Consider the following 16,027-nt stretch of genomic DNA (forward strand, 5'->3'; position numbering starts at 1 on the left):
AGTTCAAGCATTAACGATTTGTTTATTCCTAAAGACAACTAAACGTTCAAAGAAAAGCTATACCTAATTAATCTTTTTGGTCACAAATGTTTTTATATTGTATTTGTTGATTTGTAGTCCACAATTCGTTTTTTTAATTTATTAATCAATAAATAATATATTTTCATTACTTTCTAGTTTATTATTTGAATTATTTAATTACCATTAATAGTTTTAATTGAATTATTTTATTTACTATTATTCAGTTATCATTATTTAACTTTTTTATTTATTTTTATTTTATTAAATAAAAATTATTTATTATTTTCATTTATTAGCTGCGTCCTCTACTATATTTTAATAGAAATTGAATCACAAAAATTAGAAAATGAATATAACTGTTAGGTTATTTATTTGAGAATTTGAAATTAATTTTCAGTGTTCTCGGTGCTTTGATTTACTCTTCTATGAGCAACAAGCGTGCCGAGATGGTTCAGTAGTTAATAGATTATTGTATAAAAATGCTTCGGATTTGAAATTTTACATTACGTATGACGCTTGAAATACTCGTAAGCCGAAAAAATTTGAATATAATATTTTATTATAGTTTTTCATTTTCTAACGATTGGTATAAAAAATTCTGACACAAAAAGAATATCTTTCTTGTTCTCTACCTAATTCCTTTTTTTATCTTTCCCCATTATAAATATTTTCTGCCAAAACTATAAACTGTGAATCAATTTGCTACAATCAAAATTTGTCTTTAAATATCGACTTATAAGAAGAAAAATCCAAGGGATTGTACACTTTGATAATCATGTATTGACAGTGAAGTTGCTTAGAATATTTTGTTATTGTTTTTCATTTCTATCGAATTGTATGAAAGGGTTTGACAAATAGATGGCCTCTACCTTATTTAATAACCATCTTCTTTTTTTAACCTTTTCCCTTATACACATTTCTCATGCTTTTTGCCTGAATTACGGACTGTGAATCAATACGCAAACATCAAAATTTCGAATTCAAATAGCGACTTATTAAAAAAAACTCAAAGGGATTACATACTTTAACAGTTGTGTATGACCTGGTGGCTGCCAAGGGTGACCGATAAAACTCCTTAATAAAAAATCATTAAACTGAGCTCTGATGAATGTGATAGAATACAATTTTGTTATTGCACTATTTGACAGGATAACCATATATTCGTTTGGAAAAGTCCTTTTGTTTCGTAATGATCATTAGTAATTAGAAAATATTAGAATAAGACTATACACTTTACTATAATTATTCTGATGGCCTACGACCCCCCAGGTTAGGCGCCAATGGTGAATTAGGCTAGTTCGGATGGGTCCCCGAGCCATATTTAGTCATAATTTATCAACAATTACAAAACATTTATATACCAACAATCCGGTTCAATAGTCAGCAATTACAAAATAACTAAAAAAGACATTCTTAAGCAAGACTATAATTATTCAAATTAGTCCCGCCTATGCATTTTATTACAATCCATCAGCAATTACAAAGCATTTAAAGATTAGCATTCCGTTGCAATCATCAGTAATTATAAAACAGACAGAACAAATTTGAAGTTTAAATAAAAGGATTAGTTGAAATTACCCACCCCCTCCTCCATCCAACGGTTCGGAGTAATTGTTAGCAATTGCAACATATTTGGAATAACGCTGTAATCACCAACATCATATGGCATGAAAAAAAAATCTCAAAGGTGGAATTTTAATCCTGGATAATTTAATCTTATAGTAATTATTATAGAAATATGATTATCTAAGCAAATCATATTATAATCATAATTATTAATAATCATGGATTATAAGCTATTAAATTTATACTATATTTATGGGCAAGCGATGAATTAAATAAATTTATTTAAGAAGCATGCCAACGATTATAACAGAATATTCTGAACTAAAAATTTTTCTGTGAGATTTCTTGCAATATCCCGACGATTCCAAGTGGCTTCACTTTAATGGTCAAACCGCGGGTCTCAAGCTAAAAGATCCATGGAGTACTGCAGGATCATACATTATAAAGAAGCAGTGGCGCCAATTGAAGGAGAGATTACCCCCCCCCCCCTATTTTAAAAACGGTTTTGATATTATCATTAAAAAATACCGTTTTTTGATATTTTCGTTTAAAGGAATCGATTAAAAAACAAAATTGACCAGCCTCTAGGGATTGAAAACTGCATTTCGCCCCTCTAACATTTTCGTTGATTGGCATAACTGTTAACAACATTAACGCTCTAACGGAATTCACTTCAAAGGTCCATACAAAGGGCTTCGAGTTAAAGAGTCTGTACTATAGACTGTACTGTAGATCGTTTTCGGTAGCCTATAGACTCTATAACCTACCAAAAACGGTTTCAACCGTCCCAAAAACCTTCAGAGGAGACCAGTACCTGAGCTAAGTTACTGCGACAAGAAATAAGACCTGTACTTTGAAGTTGCCAGGGTTGCCAACTGGAAACATTTTCTGTCAAAAGAGCATATTTCCATGTGCCGAGACACAAGGACACAAAAGGGCAAAAAAGTCACATATTGTAGAAATTTTGGACAGAAAAAGGGGAAAAGGGACACGTTTTGTAAATTTATGAAATAAAACGAAACATTTCGCAACTAAATACATATTTTGGGAAAAAATTTCATTTTTCACCAAAGTAGTTCTTTTTCTCGGAATATCTTTTTGAGTATCCAGGTTTTGCCACAGATAAATAAAGATTTCCCTGAAGTAAGTAATTTACATGTTTATATGAGTTTCGTGCTTTCATACTAAACCATTTTGTATGAATGTTTTAGATAGATTTTTTCTTTCGTTTTCATTATACTTAATGTGAACTGATCGCTTTGAAAGAGGTTTAAAAAGCGTGTTTTGGTCAATTGTTCAATTACTAAAAAAATAACCTAAAGGTTTAAAGATTTCCAGATGGGCACATTTTAGATAAAAATTACAAATTTTTGGATGCTAAGGGGACACATTCATAGACCAAAAAGTTGGAAACCCAGGTCTTAAAAGGTATAAACTCTATCAAAAGGGCTTCAAGCAAAAAGATCTATAGATGCTACAAAGGGTGCTACAAAGGTAGCATCTATGCTACAAAGGGTGCTACAAAGGGTGCTACAAAGGTAGCATCTATGAAGTAGCATCTATAGATACTACAAAGGGTGCTACAAAGGGAAGTTCGCAATTTTTTTCAAGGGAGCGGATATTAAAAAAAATAACAAGAAGTGGCCAAAAATTCCAAAGATTACGACCATTCGTCACTGTGTACATTCCTGGGGTACCAGGGTTGGACTGTCCAGCCCAGAATCTCTAGACTCATGATTTCCAGCGTGGGCCAAGCCCCCGCCAGTGGGGCAAGGCAATATTTTGTTAGATTAGTGGCAGGACATACACCCTTATGCTGACTAGACTATAAGCATTAAATTCGGAAAAAAAATCTGAATAACGTCACATTTATATCCAACTAAAGAGCAAAACAGATATACGATAGTATTGTAATGATGTAATACAATTTTACAAAAAGATGTAATATTTTTCATTAGTATAAAGTATGCCTAGAAGAAGACCTGTAAAAAATACCAATTAAAAATATTTGACGTAGATAACTTCGAAGACTACACTGCCTTTCCATGACGAAAGTATAACAGTTCAAAACAGGGAGGAAACCTTTTAATTTAACCTTTTAATTTTTTGATTTAAAAAAATTTGAATATCACAAGGGGGCATCACGATTTTTGTAAAACCTAGGTGGGGCATGGCCAGGGGCGAAACCCTAGCATCTTTGTTGGGGGCAAGAGGGGCCATATCCGGACAGTCAAGGGGCAATATAATAATTTACTTTCTCCAAATTATTGGAGGGGGTGGGAAGCAAGGGTAAATATTTCGCTGTTCATATTATTGATTTAGGAATAAAGTGAACATACCACTCGATGCTTTTCTTATGCTCTTTGCAAATATAACACTCACTTTTGCCACCAGTAAATTTTACCCCCATCCCTATATATACAACTGCAGAATATATATTTGCACATTAAGGGGAAGGGGTAAAATTTAAACAACTCTCATTTGCATCATAAATAAACTCATCCCTGAAAATTTCATTTTCCTAACCTAACCGCTTTACAAGATAGTGAAAAGTAGCTGAACTAGAATTTTACCCTTTGAATTATAGAGGTGGGGGTAAAATTCATCTACGGCCTTTTGGATTTTTATATTTTGAAAGAGCATAAAAAAGGCATCGAGTAGTATGTTCACTTTATTCGTAAGTCGATAATATGAACAGCGAAATATTTATCGGGGCAAGCGCCTCCCGCCAAACGACGCTCCTAGGCATGACCCAAAATTGGTTGTGAACCAATGCTCTCAGAGTAAACCAGACCTAAATCAAGTGAGCCTTTGAAGGAATGGTAAAATATAATATTGTATGTGCATTTCATGATGAACAAATCTTAAAAAAAAGTTATTGATCCTGAATAACAATTACACATCCTGGACTAAGTACTATAAAAATGGAATTACCTCTTTGCCTTTCATTCCTCCCAAATTTATTCCACTATCAACAAGTCTTAAAGATCAAGTAAAGACTTGGAGCCTCAGACAGACCAACTCCAGAGTGAATGTTCAATAATCAAGAAAGAAACTCTTTGGTCACGTGTCGCAATAGCCTCGTGAGTTTTTCGCCAAGAGAAAAATCGTGACGCGGAAACCCTTTTTTTTAGAAACGAGAACATGACATAAATATACCGGGTAGGCCTACTATATATTAAATCATTAATGAACCGTATATTTTCACATAGCAATATGGAAGCGAAAGTTTTTACCTAGGGACAAGGCCATATTCAGGGGGTTGTGGGGTTTGAACCCCCCATGAAATGTTTATCCGACTCATAAAAATGTAACAAAAAAGGATATAAACAAAAAAAGTTATGTTCTTTAGGGTTTTTTGTGTAAGCCCCCCTCTCCTGAAATAATTCTTGTGTGAAACAGCTCCCGAAAAAAAAAATCTTGGATACAACCCTGCCTAAGGATGCCTTAAAGTACAAAGAACATAGAAATTACCCCCATCTACTCTTGGCCCATCTTAGCTTCATCCCTGGCTTCATCCTTAGCTTCATCATATTTAAATTTTTCATTTAAATACTTCAAAGTTATGAGGCTGTTATTCAGGGCTCCCACAATATCATAAAATTTAATAAAGTTTTTCCTGAAACTTACACCACAAATTTTGTCCCGCTCACACAAGAAGTGCACCTTTTTTGACTTTAAAGAAATTCTATATAGCAAATAACTAAATCAATCAGACGTAAAGCTGAGAAAACCATCTTTTGGACAATTTTGAGGACTTTCTTGAAAAAAGAGCTGAGAAAACTATCTTTATAGGCATTTTTGCTTTTAACAATAGATGATATTTTTTTTAAATAATACACAGTCTTTTTCTTGTCTAGCCCTTATTCTTTTACCAAACAAAATATTTGAACAAGTATTCACTATTAAGTATGTAAACCCATGTTTATGTGTGTTTTATTTGAAATTTTGTACATGTCTTTTGCTATTGGCTCAACTTCGCGGACTTTCTTGGCAAATTTAAATAAAAGTTCAACTTTTTTCCGACAGCAATAAAGTCAACAAAGTTATGCGAGGAAAACGGTTTGTTAACTTTTTGGACAGTTTTATTAGTTTCAGTAACGTCGTAGGAACCTCGCATCAAATTTTCGTAACATCTCCTATTTCATAACATAAAATTTTTGTAACAAATCGGAAACATCAAATTCTCGGCAGTGTTGCCACGCTGACCCAAATAAAGAAGCAAAAGTAATTAGTTAAATTGATATGTTTTTCGTTGGTAAAAACCTCGAGCAATAAAAATCTGCTGGTTCCAGAAGCTTTACCCTCAAGGAAAGTTATATGTTAAAAAGCTATTTAACAGCTATTTTCTGATGATTTTTTATTTTTTTTTTTATTTGACACCTACTATTACCACTGTATAAAAACATATGGAGATCTTTTTAGATCTCCTTTTAGATCTGTTTGAAGACTAAAAACTAAAATTCATCTTTTTAATAGCCTTTTAAGATGTATGTTGTTGCATAAGTTTTCACCTAACCAATTCCAATGATCGGATTTCATGTTCACTGTTCTCGGTATTTTAACGTAAGGACTGAGAAGTAAAGTTCACGCTGATTGGTGTATATTATACCGTAGAGATGTGGCTGCCATAAATCAGGTATTTACAGAAAGAGTTCGTGTTGACGCAACGTCATATTCCCACTCCCCATGTGCTCCCAACTTATGCCCCCTTAACTAGGTATTATCTTTCCCAAAGGTTGTCATAATTTAAGATGTACTATTATGCCAAGGCCGTATCGAAGGGAGGGGGCTAGAGGGTTTGAACCCTTCTACAAAAATGTTTGCCTGACTCGTAAAAACGTAAAAAATACATATAAACACATTTTTGAGGGGTTTATTAGAGTTTTTAGCCGCCACCCCCCCCCAAAAAAAAATAGAAAAAAAATATTCCCCCCCCCCCAAAAAAAAACCTGACATGGTCCTGCATTATGTACAAGCTCAAAAATAAGTAAGACAAATTCAAAAATGGCTAAAGAAAATGAGTTGTAATAAAACCTATGTTCCAATAATGAACGGATTTTCCAACCGGCCACGTAAGTGAAGGAGGAGCCTACCCGCGTCAGCTTTATCCAATATTATAAGGCGTCTCCGGTTTTCTTATAATTTCACTTCAATGTAATCTCTTTTTTTGAAGTACAATTTCAATGTCCCCCCCCCCCCTGCAAAAGACAAGTTCTTAGTATATAAGCCTGCTTCGGCACAAACAGCATTGATAAAAATAATATTTTTTTATCTTGAAAAACGCACACTTTTTTTTTTGATGATTCGGTTTGATTCTCAGTACTTAATTGATTATGTCCAGACACCATCCTACGCCTTCTGATTAGGGATCTCTCCTAAGGCTAGTGGCACCAAAGCCACAATTACGTTTGGCCCTCTTTCCCCATCATTTAAAAAAGCTATGTGAATTAGAAAAGAACTAACCCATTCACCTTTATAAGAAATTTAGCTGTGAACCTCCCCAAAGTCAAAGCACCCGAGTCCCCCATTTATTACCAAAAATGTACTATTTAGTACTATAAAGTACTATAAAGGTTCTTTATAGTACTATAAAGATAAATGTAAGCTAAAAAGAAACTTATCTGTTTCTGTTGATACTTAAGCTATGAAGATTTGTCTTAGTTTTGACAAGATTTTGGAAGACACAAAATTTCAGCAGGGGGGGGGGCAAACTGGGGCCTGGGGGGCTAAATGATGTATGGGAGGGACAGTTACTGCCCCTCCCTCCTGTACCATAGCAGATAACACCCCTATCATTGAGTGAGATTTGGCATAGAGTATGAATGATGACAATAATACTGATACAAATAAATGCCTGGTTATTTTTGTACATAAAGAGACTTTGTCGAAGTCTTCGTAACATTCATATATCTATTCGTAGGTTGTAAATTGTGGACAAGTCCTGGGGCATCAGGACAAAACTCTTAAATCAGCAACTTTACCAAAATATAATACTGTGTAAATATTCACACATATGCTGTGTATAAGAAGATATACACAAATCTACCTTAGATCAGGGACTGAGTACATACGTGTTATAACGACCACACCAGAGAAGTAAAATTATGTTAATTTAATGAAATATACCGAAATATGATAAAATATAATACTTTATTGACAAATTACTGAAAATACAACAGAGAATTATGGAAAGTAGGCCACCGAGAAGGTATTATATTAAATACCAAACCTAACCACTTCTACCTATTAAAGATTTAATTAAAATATGTTTTAAATATGATTTAATTTAATATGATACGTAGTATCTTATCCCGGTCAGGCTAAGCTGATTTTATACGAGTGGAACATAAAACTGGTTTCATTACAGATCAAGAACAAGGTGTAGTCGCTATAACACGTAAGTACCAAGGAATGTATCAATATATAATACTGTGTAAATAAACACACATAGACCTTATATACAAAAATATACAAAAAATCTGCCTTTAATCAGGGACTATCTCAAAATATAATACAGTCACCGTAAATACTAGGTTCCATTGATCTCTCTTAACCACCCTCCCATAATGCTAGAATGTCAATATTGCGGAAGAACACTCGTTAGCCAACAATAGAACTTAATTTGAAGTGGGTGGGATACTTCCACAATCATGCATATATTTGAAAAATATAGGACAGAATCCAGAATTCAATTTTTAGTTAAAAAAAGGTTGTCCACAATTTTTGGTAAATAGCGTGACCAACGTGCAAAATCAGCAAAACCTAAGCTAAAAAAACTAAAAATCTATGACACGCAAAAGCCTACGAAGATGCGATGTTCCTTTGGCATAGTTGTCTACACCAAACTAAGAATACATGACACCCAAAAGCCAACGAAGATGTGGTGTTCTTTTGGCATAGTTGTCTATACCAAATAAAAATCTATGACACCCAAAAGCCTACGAAGATGCGGTGTTCCTTTGCCATAGTTATCTATACCAAACTTAAATTACATGGCACCTAGCAGCTTACCAAGATGGTGTATTCCTTTGGCATAGTCGTCTATGCCAAACTTAAAATCTATGACACCCAAAAGCCTACGAAGATACAGTTTTCCTTTAAAATAGTTTTCCATAGCAAACTAAAAATATATGGCACCCAACAGCTTACGAAGATGCGGTGTTCCTTTGGCATAGTTATCTACACCAAACTAAAAATCAATGGCACCCAAAAGCCTAAGAAGATGCGGTGTTCCTTTGGAATAGTTGTCCATACGAAACTAAAAATATATGGCACGCAACAGCTTACGAAGATGCGGTATTCCTTTGGCATAGTTATCTATACACACTAAAAATCTGTGGCACCCAAAAGCCTACGAATATGCAGTGTTTTTTGGCATAGTTGTTCATACCAAACTAAAAATATATGGCACCCAACAGCTTACAAAGATGCGGTGTTCCTTTGGCGTAGTTATCTACACCAAACTAAAAGATATGACATCCTACAGCTTACTAATATGCGGTGTTATTTGGCATAGTCGTCTCTACCAAACTAAAAATCTATGGCACCCAAAAGCCTACGAAGATGCGGTGTTCCTTTGCCATAGTTATCTACACCAAACTAAAAGATATGACATCCTACAGCTTACTAATATGCGGTGTTATTTGGCATAGTTGTCTATACCAAACTAAAAATCTATGGTACCCAAAAGCCTACGAAGATGCGTTGTTCCTTTGGCATAGTTGTCTATACCAAACTAAAAATCTATGGTACCCAAAAGCTTACGAAGATGCGGTGTTCCTTTGGCATAGTTGTCTATACCAAACTAAAAATCTATGGCACCCAAAAGCCTAGGAAGATGCGGTGTTCCTTTGGCATAGTTGTCTATGCAAAACTAAAAATCTATGGCACCCAAAAGCTTACGAAGATGCGGTGTTCCTTTGGCATAGTTGTCTATACCAAACTAAAAATCTATGGCACCCAAAAGCCTAGGAAGATGCGGTGTTCCTTTGGCATAGTTGTCTATACAAAACTAAAAATCTATGGCACCCAAAAGCCTACGAAGATGCGGTGTTCCTTTGCCATAGTTATCTACACCAAACTAAAAGATATGACATCCTACAGCTTACTAATATGCGGTGTTATTTGGCATAGTTGTCTATACCAAACTAAAAATCTATGGTACCCAAAAGCCTACGAAGATGCTTTGTTCCTTTGGCATAGTTGTCTATACCAAACTAAAAATCTATGGCACCCAAAAGCTTACGAAGATGCGGTGTTCCTTTGGAATAGTTGTCTATACCAAACTAAAAATCTATGGCACCCAAAAGCCTAGGAAGATGCGGTGTTCCTTTGGCATAGTTGTCTATACCAAACTAAAAATCTATGGCACCCCAAAGCTTACGAAGATGCGGTGTTCCTTTGGCATAGTTGTCTATACCAAACTAAAAATCTATGGCACCCAAAAGCCTAGGAAGATGCGGTGTTCCTTTGGCATAGTTGTCTATACAAAACTAAAAATCTATGGCACCCAAAAGCCTAGGAAGATGCGGTGTTCCTTTGGCATAGTTGTCTATACAAAACTAAAAATCTATTGCACCCAACAGCTTACGAAGATGCGGTGTTCCTTTGGCTTAGTTGTCTACACCAAACTAAAAATCTATGACACCCAAAAGCCTACACGAAGATGCGGTGTTCCTTTGGCATAGTTGTCCATACCAAACTAAGCACATATGGCACCCAACAGCTTACGAAGATGCGGTGTTCCTTTGGCATAGTTGTCTATACCAAACTAAAAATCTATGGCACCCAAAAGCCTACGAAGATGCGGTGTTCCCTTGGCATAGTTGTCTATACCAAACTAAAAATATATGGCACCCAACAGCTTACAAAGACGCGGTGTTCCTTTGGCATAGTTATATATACCAAACTAAAAATATATGGCACCCAACAGCTTACGAAGATGCGGTGTTCCTTTGGCATAGTTATCTACACCAAACTAAAAAATATGACATCCTACAGCTTGCTAATATGCGGTGTTATTTGGTATAGTTGTCTATACCAAACTAAAAATCTATGGTACCCAAAAGCCTACGAAGATGCGTTGTTCCTTTAGCATAGTTGTCTGTACCAAAATAAAAATATATGGCACCCAACAGCTTACGAAGATGCGGTGTTCCTTTGGCATAATTATCTACACCAAACTAAAAGATATGACATCCTACAGCTTACTAATATGCGGTGTTATTTGGCATAGTCGTCTATACCAAACTAAAAATCTATGGCACCCAAAAGCCTACGAAAATGCGTTGTTCCTTTGGCATAATTGTCTATACCAAACTAAAAATCTATGGCACCCAAAAGCTTACGAAGATGCGGTGTTCTTTTGGTATAATTGTCTATACCAAATAAAAATCTATGACACCCAAAAGCCTACGAAGATGCGGTGTTCCTTTGCCATAGTTATCTACACCAAACTAAAAGATATGAAATCCTACAGCTTACTAATATGCGGTGTTATTTGGCATAGTTGTCTATACCAAACTAAAAATCTATGGCACCCAAAAGCCTACGAAGATGCGTTGTTCCTTTGGCATAGTTGTCTATACCAAACTAAAAATCTATGGCACCCAAAAGCTTACGAAGATGCGGTGTTCCTTTGGCATAGTTGTCTATACCAAACTAAAAATCTATGGCACCCAAAAGCCTAGGAAGATGCGGTGTTCCTTTGGCATAGTTGTCTATACAAAACTAAAAATCTATGGCACTCAAAAGCCTACGAAGATGCGTTGTTCCTTTGGCGTAGTTGTCTATACCAAATTAAAAATCTATGGCACCCAAAAGCTTACGAAGATGCGGTGTTTCTTTGGCATAGTTGTCTATACCAAACTAAAAATCTATGGCACCCATAAGCCTAGGAAGATGCGGTGTTCCTTTGGCATAGTTGTCTATACAAAACTAAAAATCTATGGCACCCAACAGCTTACGAAGATGCGGTGTTCCTTTGGCTTAGTTGTCTACACCAAACAAAAAATCTATGACACCCAAAAGCCTACACGAAGATGCGGTGTTCCTTTGGCATTGTTGTCCATACCAAACTAAGCACATATGGCACCCAACAGCCTACGAAGATGCGGTGTTCCCTTGGCATAGTTGTCTATACCAAACTAAAAATATATGACACCCAACAGCTTACAAAGACGCGGTGTTCCTTTGGCATAGTTATATATACCAAACTAATAATATATGGCACCCAACAGCTTACGAAGATGCGGTGTTCCTTTGGCATAGTTATCTACACCAAACTAAAAAATATGACATCCTACAGCTTGCTAATATGCGGTGTTATTTGGTATAGTTGTCTATACCAAACTAAAAATCTATGGCACCCAAAAGCCTACGAAGATGCGTTGTTCCTTTAGCATAGTTGTCTGTACCAAAATAAAAATATATGGCACCCAACAGCTTACGAAGATGCGGTGTTCCTTTGGCATAATTATCTACACCAAACTAAAAGATATGACATCCTACAGCTTACTAATATGCGGTGTTATTTGGCATAGTCGTCTATACCAAACTAAAAATCTATGGCACCCAAAAGCCTACGAAGATGCGTTGTTCCTTTGGCATAATTGTCTATACCAAACTAAAAATCTATGGCACCCAAAAGCTTACGAAGATGCGGTGTTCTTTTGGCATAATTGTCTATACCAAATAAAAATCTATGACACCCAAAAGCCTACGAAGATGCGGTGTTCCTTTGCCATAGTTATCTACACCAAACTAAAAGATATGAAATCCTACAGCTTACTAATATGCGGTGTTATTTGGCATAGTTGTCTATACCAAACTAAAAATCTATGGCACCCAAAAGCCTACGAAGATGCGTTGTTCCTTTGGCATAGTTGTCTATACCAAACTAAAAATCTATGGCACCCAAAAGCTTACGAAGATGCGGTGTTCCTTTGGCATAGTTGTCTATACCAAATTAAAAATCTATGGCACCCAAAAGCCTAGGAAGATGCGGTGTTCCTTTGGCATAGTTGTCTATACAAAACTAAAAATCTATGGCACCCAAAAGCCTACGAAGATGCGTTGTTCCTTTGGCATAGTTGTCTATACCAAATTAAAAATCTATGGCACCCAAAAGCTTACGAAGATGCGGTGTTTCTTTGGCATAGTTGTCTATACCAAACTAAAAATCTATGGCACCCATAAGCCTAGGAAGATGCGGTGTTCCTTTGGCATAGTTGTCTATACAAAACTAAAAATCTATGGCACCCAACAGCTTACGAAGATGCGGTGTTCCTTTGGCTTAGTTGTCTACACCAAACAAAAAATCTATGACACCCAAAAGCCTACACGAAGATGCGGTGTTCCTTTGGCATTGTTGTCCATACCAAACTAATCACATATGGCACCCAACAGCCTACGAAGATGCGGTGTTCCCTTGGCATAGTTGTCTATACCAAACTAAAAATATATGACACCCAACAGCTTACAAAGACGCGGTGTTCCTTTGGCATAGTTATATATACCAAACTAAAAATATATGGCACCCAACAGCTTACGAAGATGCGGTGTTCCTTTGCCATAGTTATCTACACCAAACTAAAAGATATGAAATCCTACAGCTTACTAATATGCGGTGTTATTTGGCATAGTTGTCTATACCAAACTAAAAATCTATGGCACCCAAAAGCCTACGAAGATGCGTTGTTCCTTTGGCATAGTTGTCTATACCAAACTAAAAATCTATGGCACCCAAAAGCTTACGAAGATGCGGTGTTCCTTTGGCATAGTTGTCTATACCAAACTAAAAATCTATGGCACCCAAAAGCCTAGGAAGATGCGGTGTTCCTTTGGCATAGTTGTCTATACAAAACTAAAAATCTATGGCACCCAAAAGCCTACGAAGATGCGTTGTTCCTTTGGCGTAGTTGTCTATACCAAATTAAAAATCTATGGCACCCAAAAGCTTACGAAGATGCGGTGTTTCTTTGGCATAGTTGTCTATACCAAACTAAAAATCTATGGCACCCATAAGCCTAGGAAGATGCGGTGTTCCTTTGGCATAGTTGTCTATACAAAACTAAAAATCTATGGCACCCAACAGCTTACGAAGATGCGGTGTTCCTTTGGCTTAGTTGTCTACACCAAACAAAAAATCTATGACACCCAAAAGCCTACACGAAGATGCGGTGTTCCTTTGGCATTGTTGTCCATACCAAACTAAGCACATATGGCACCCAACAGCCTACGAAGATGCGGTGTTCCCTTGGCATAGTTGTCTATACCAAACTAAAAATATATGACACCCAACAGCTTACAAAGACGCGGTGTTCCTTTGGCATAGTTATATATACCAAACTAATAATATATGGCACCCAACAGCTTACGAAGATGCGGTGTTCCTTTGGCATAGTTATCTACACCAAACTAAAAAATATGACATCCTACAGCTTGCTAATATGCGGTGTTATTTGGTATAGTTGTCTATACCAAACTAAAAATCTATGGCACCCAAAAGCCTACGAAGATGCGTTGTTCCTTTAGCATAGTTGTCTGTACCAAAATAAAAATATATGGCACCCAACAGCTTACGAAGATGCGGTGTTCCTTTGGCATAATTATCTACACCAAACTAAAAGATATGACATCCTACAGCTTACTAATATGCGGTGTTATTTGGCATAGTCGTCTATACCAAACTAAAAATCTATGGCACCCAAAAGCCTACGAAAATGCGTTGTTCCTTTGGCATAATTGTCTATACCAAACTAAAAATCTATGGCACCCAAAAGCTTACGAAGATGCAGTGTTCTTTTGGTATAATTGTCTATACCAAATAAAAATCTATGACACCCAAAAGCCTACGAAGATGCGGTGTTCCTTTGCCATAGTTATCTACACCAAACTAAAAGATATGAAATCCTACAGCTTACTAATATGCGGTGTTATTTGGCATAGTTGTCTATACCAAACTAAAAATCTATGGCACCCAAAAGCCTACGAAGATGCGTTGTTCCTTTGGCATAGTTGTCTATACCAAACTAAAAATCTATGGCACCCAAAAGCTTACGAAGATGCGGTGTTCCTTTGGCATAGTTGTCTATACCAAACTAAAAATCTATGGCACCCAAAAGCCTAGGAAGATGCGGTGTTCCTTTGGCATAGTTGTCTATACAAAACTAAAAATCTATGGCACCCAAAAGCCTACGAAGATGCGTTGTTCCTTTGGCGTAGTTGTCTATACCAAATTAAAAATCTATGGCACCCAAAAGCTTACGAAGATGCGGTGTTTCTTTGGCATAGTTGTCTATACCAAACTAAAAATCTATGGCACCCATAAGCCTAGGAAGATGCGGTGTTCCTTTGGCATAGTTGTCTATACAAAACTAAAAATCTATGGCACCCAACAGCTTACGAAGATGCGGTGTTCCTTTGGCTTAGTTGTCTACACCAAACAAAAAATCTATGACACCCAAAAGCCTACACGAAGATGCGGTGTTCCTTTGGCATTGTTGTCCATACCAAACTAAGCACATATGGCACCCAACAGCCTACGAAGATGCGGTTTTCCCTTGGCATAGTTGTCTATACCAAACTAAAAATATATGACACCCAACAGCTTACAAAGACGCGGTGTTCCTTTGGCATAGTTATATATACCAAACTAATAATATATGGCACCCAACAGCTTACGAAGATGCGGTGTTCCTTTGGCATAGTTATCTACACCAAACTAAAAAATATGACATCCTACAGCTTGCTAATATGCGGTGTTATTTGGTATAGTTGTCTATACCAAACTAAAAATCTATGGCACCCAAAAGCCTACGAAGATGCGTTGTTCCTTTAGCATAGTTGTCTGTACCAAAATAAAAATATATGGCACCCAACAGCTTACGAAGATGCGGTGTTCCTTTGGCATAATTATCTACACCAAACTAAAAGATATGACATCCTACAGCTTACTAATATGCGGTGTTATTTGGCATAGTCGTCTATACCAAACTAAAAATCTATGGCACCCAAAAGCCTACGAAGATGCGTTGTTCCTTTGGCATAATTGTCTATACCAAACTAAAAATCTATGGCACCCAAAAGCTTACGAAGATGCGGTGTTCTTTTGGCATAATTGTCTATACCAAATAAAAATCTATGACACCCAAAAGCCTACGAAGATGCGGTGTTCCTTTGCCATAGTTATCTACACCAAACTAAAAGATATGAAATCCTACAGCTTACTAATATGCGGTGTTATTTGGCATAGTTGTCTATACCAAACTAAAAATCTATGGCACCCAAAAGCCTACGAAGATGCGTTGTTCCTTTGGCATAGTTGTCTATACCAAACTAAAAATCTATGGCACCCAAAAGCTTACGAAGATGCGGTGTTCCTTTGGCATAGTTGTCTATACCAAATTAAAAATCTATGGCACCCAAAAGCCTAGGA

The 16,027-nt window shown here is 36.3% G+C and overlaps 2 protein-coding genes across 2 annotated transcripts in view; one reads left to right on the plus strand and one right to left on the minus strand.

The window, feature by feature from the left end:
* LOC136041049 (acyl-CoA Delta-9 desaturase-like) overlaps positions 1 to 4,659 on the minus strand; it is a 49,717-nt gene extending 45,058 nt beyond the window's left edge. Inside the window, exon 1 of the mRNA XM_065725587.1 lies at positions 4,522 to 4,659. Within this exon, the coding sequence (XP_065581659.1) occupies positions 4,522 to 4,536 (15 nt within the window). The 5' untranslated portion in view covers positions 4,537 to 4,659. The remainder of the gene's footprint in view (positions 1 to 4,521) is intronic.
* Positions 1 to 16,027, plus strand: part of LOC136041046 (ubiquitin-like modifier-activating enzyme ATG7) — a 567,744-nt gene that overhangs the window by 394,978 nt on the left and 156,739 nt on the right. The gene's annotated exons all lie outside the window — the stretch shown is intronic.

Source organism: Artemia franciscana, chromosome 21 (assembly GCF_032884065.1).
Source record: "Artemia franciscana chromosome 21, ASM3288406v1, whole genome shotgun sequence".
In the NCBI taxonomy this organism is placed as follows: Eukaryota; Metazoa; Arthropoda; class Branchiopoda; order Anostraca; family Artemiidae; genus Artemia; species Artemia franciscana.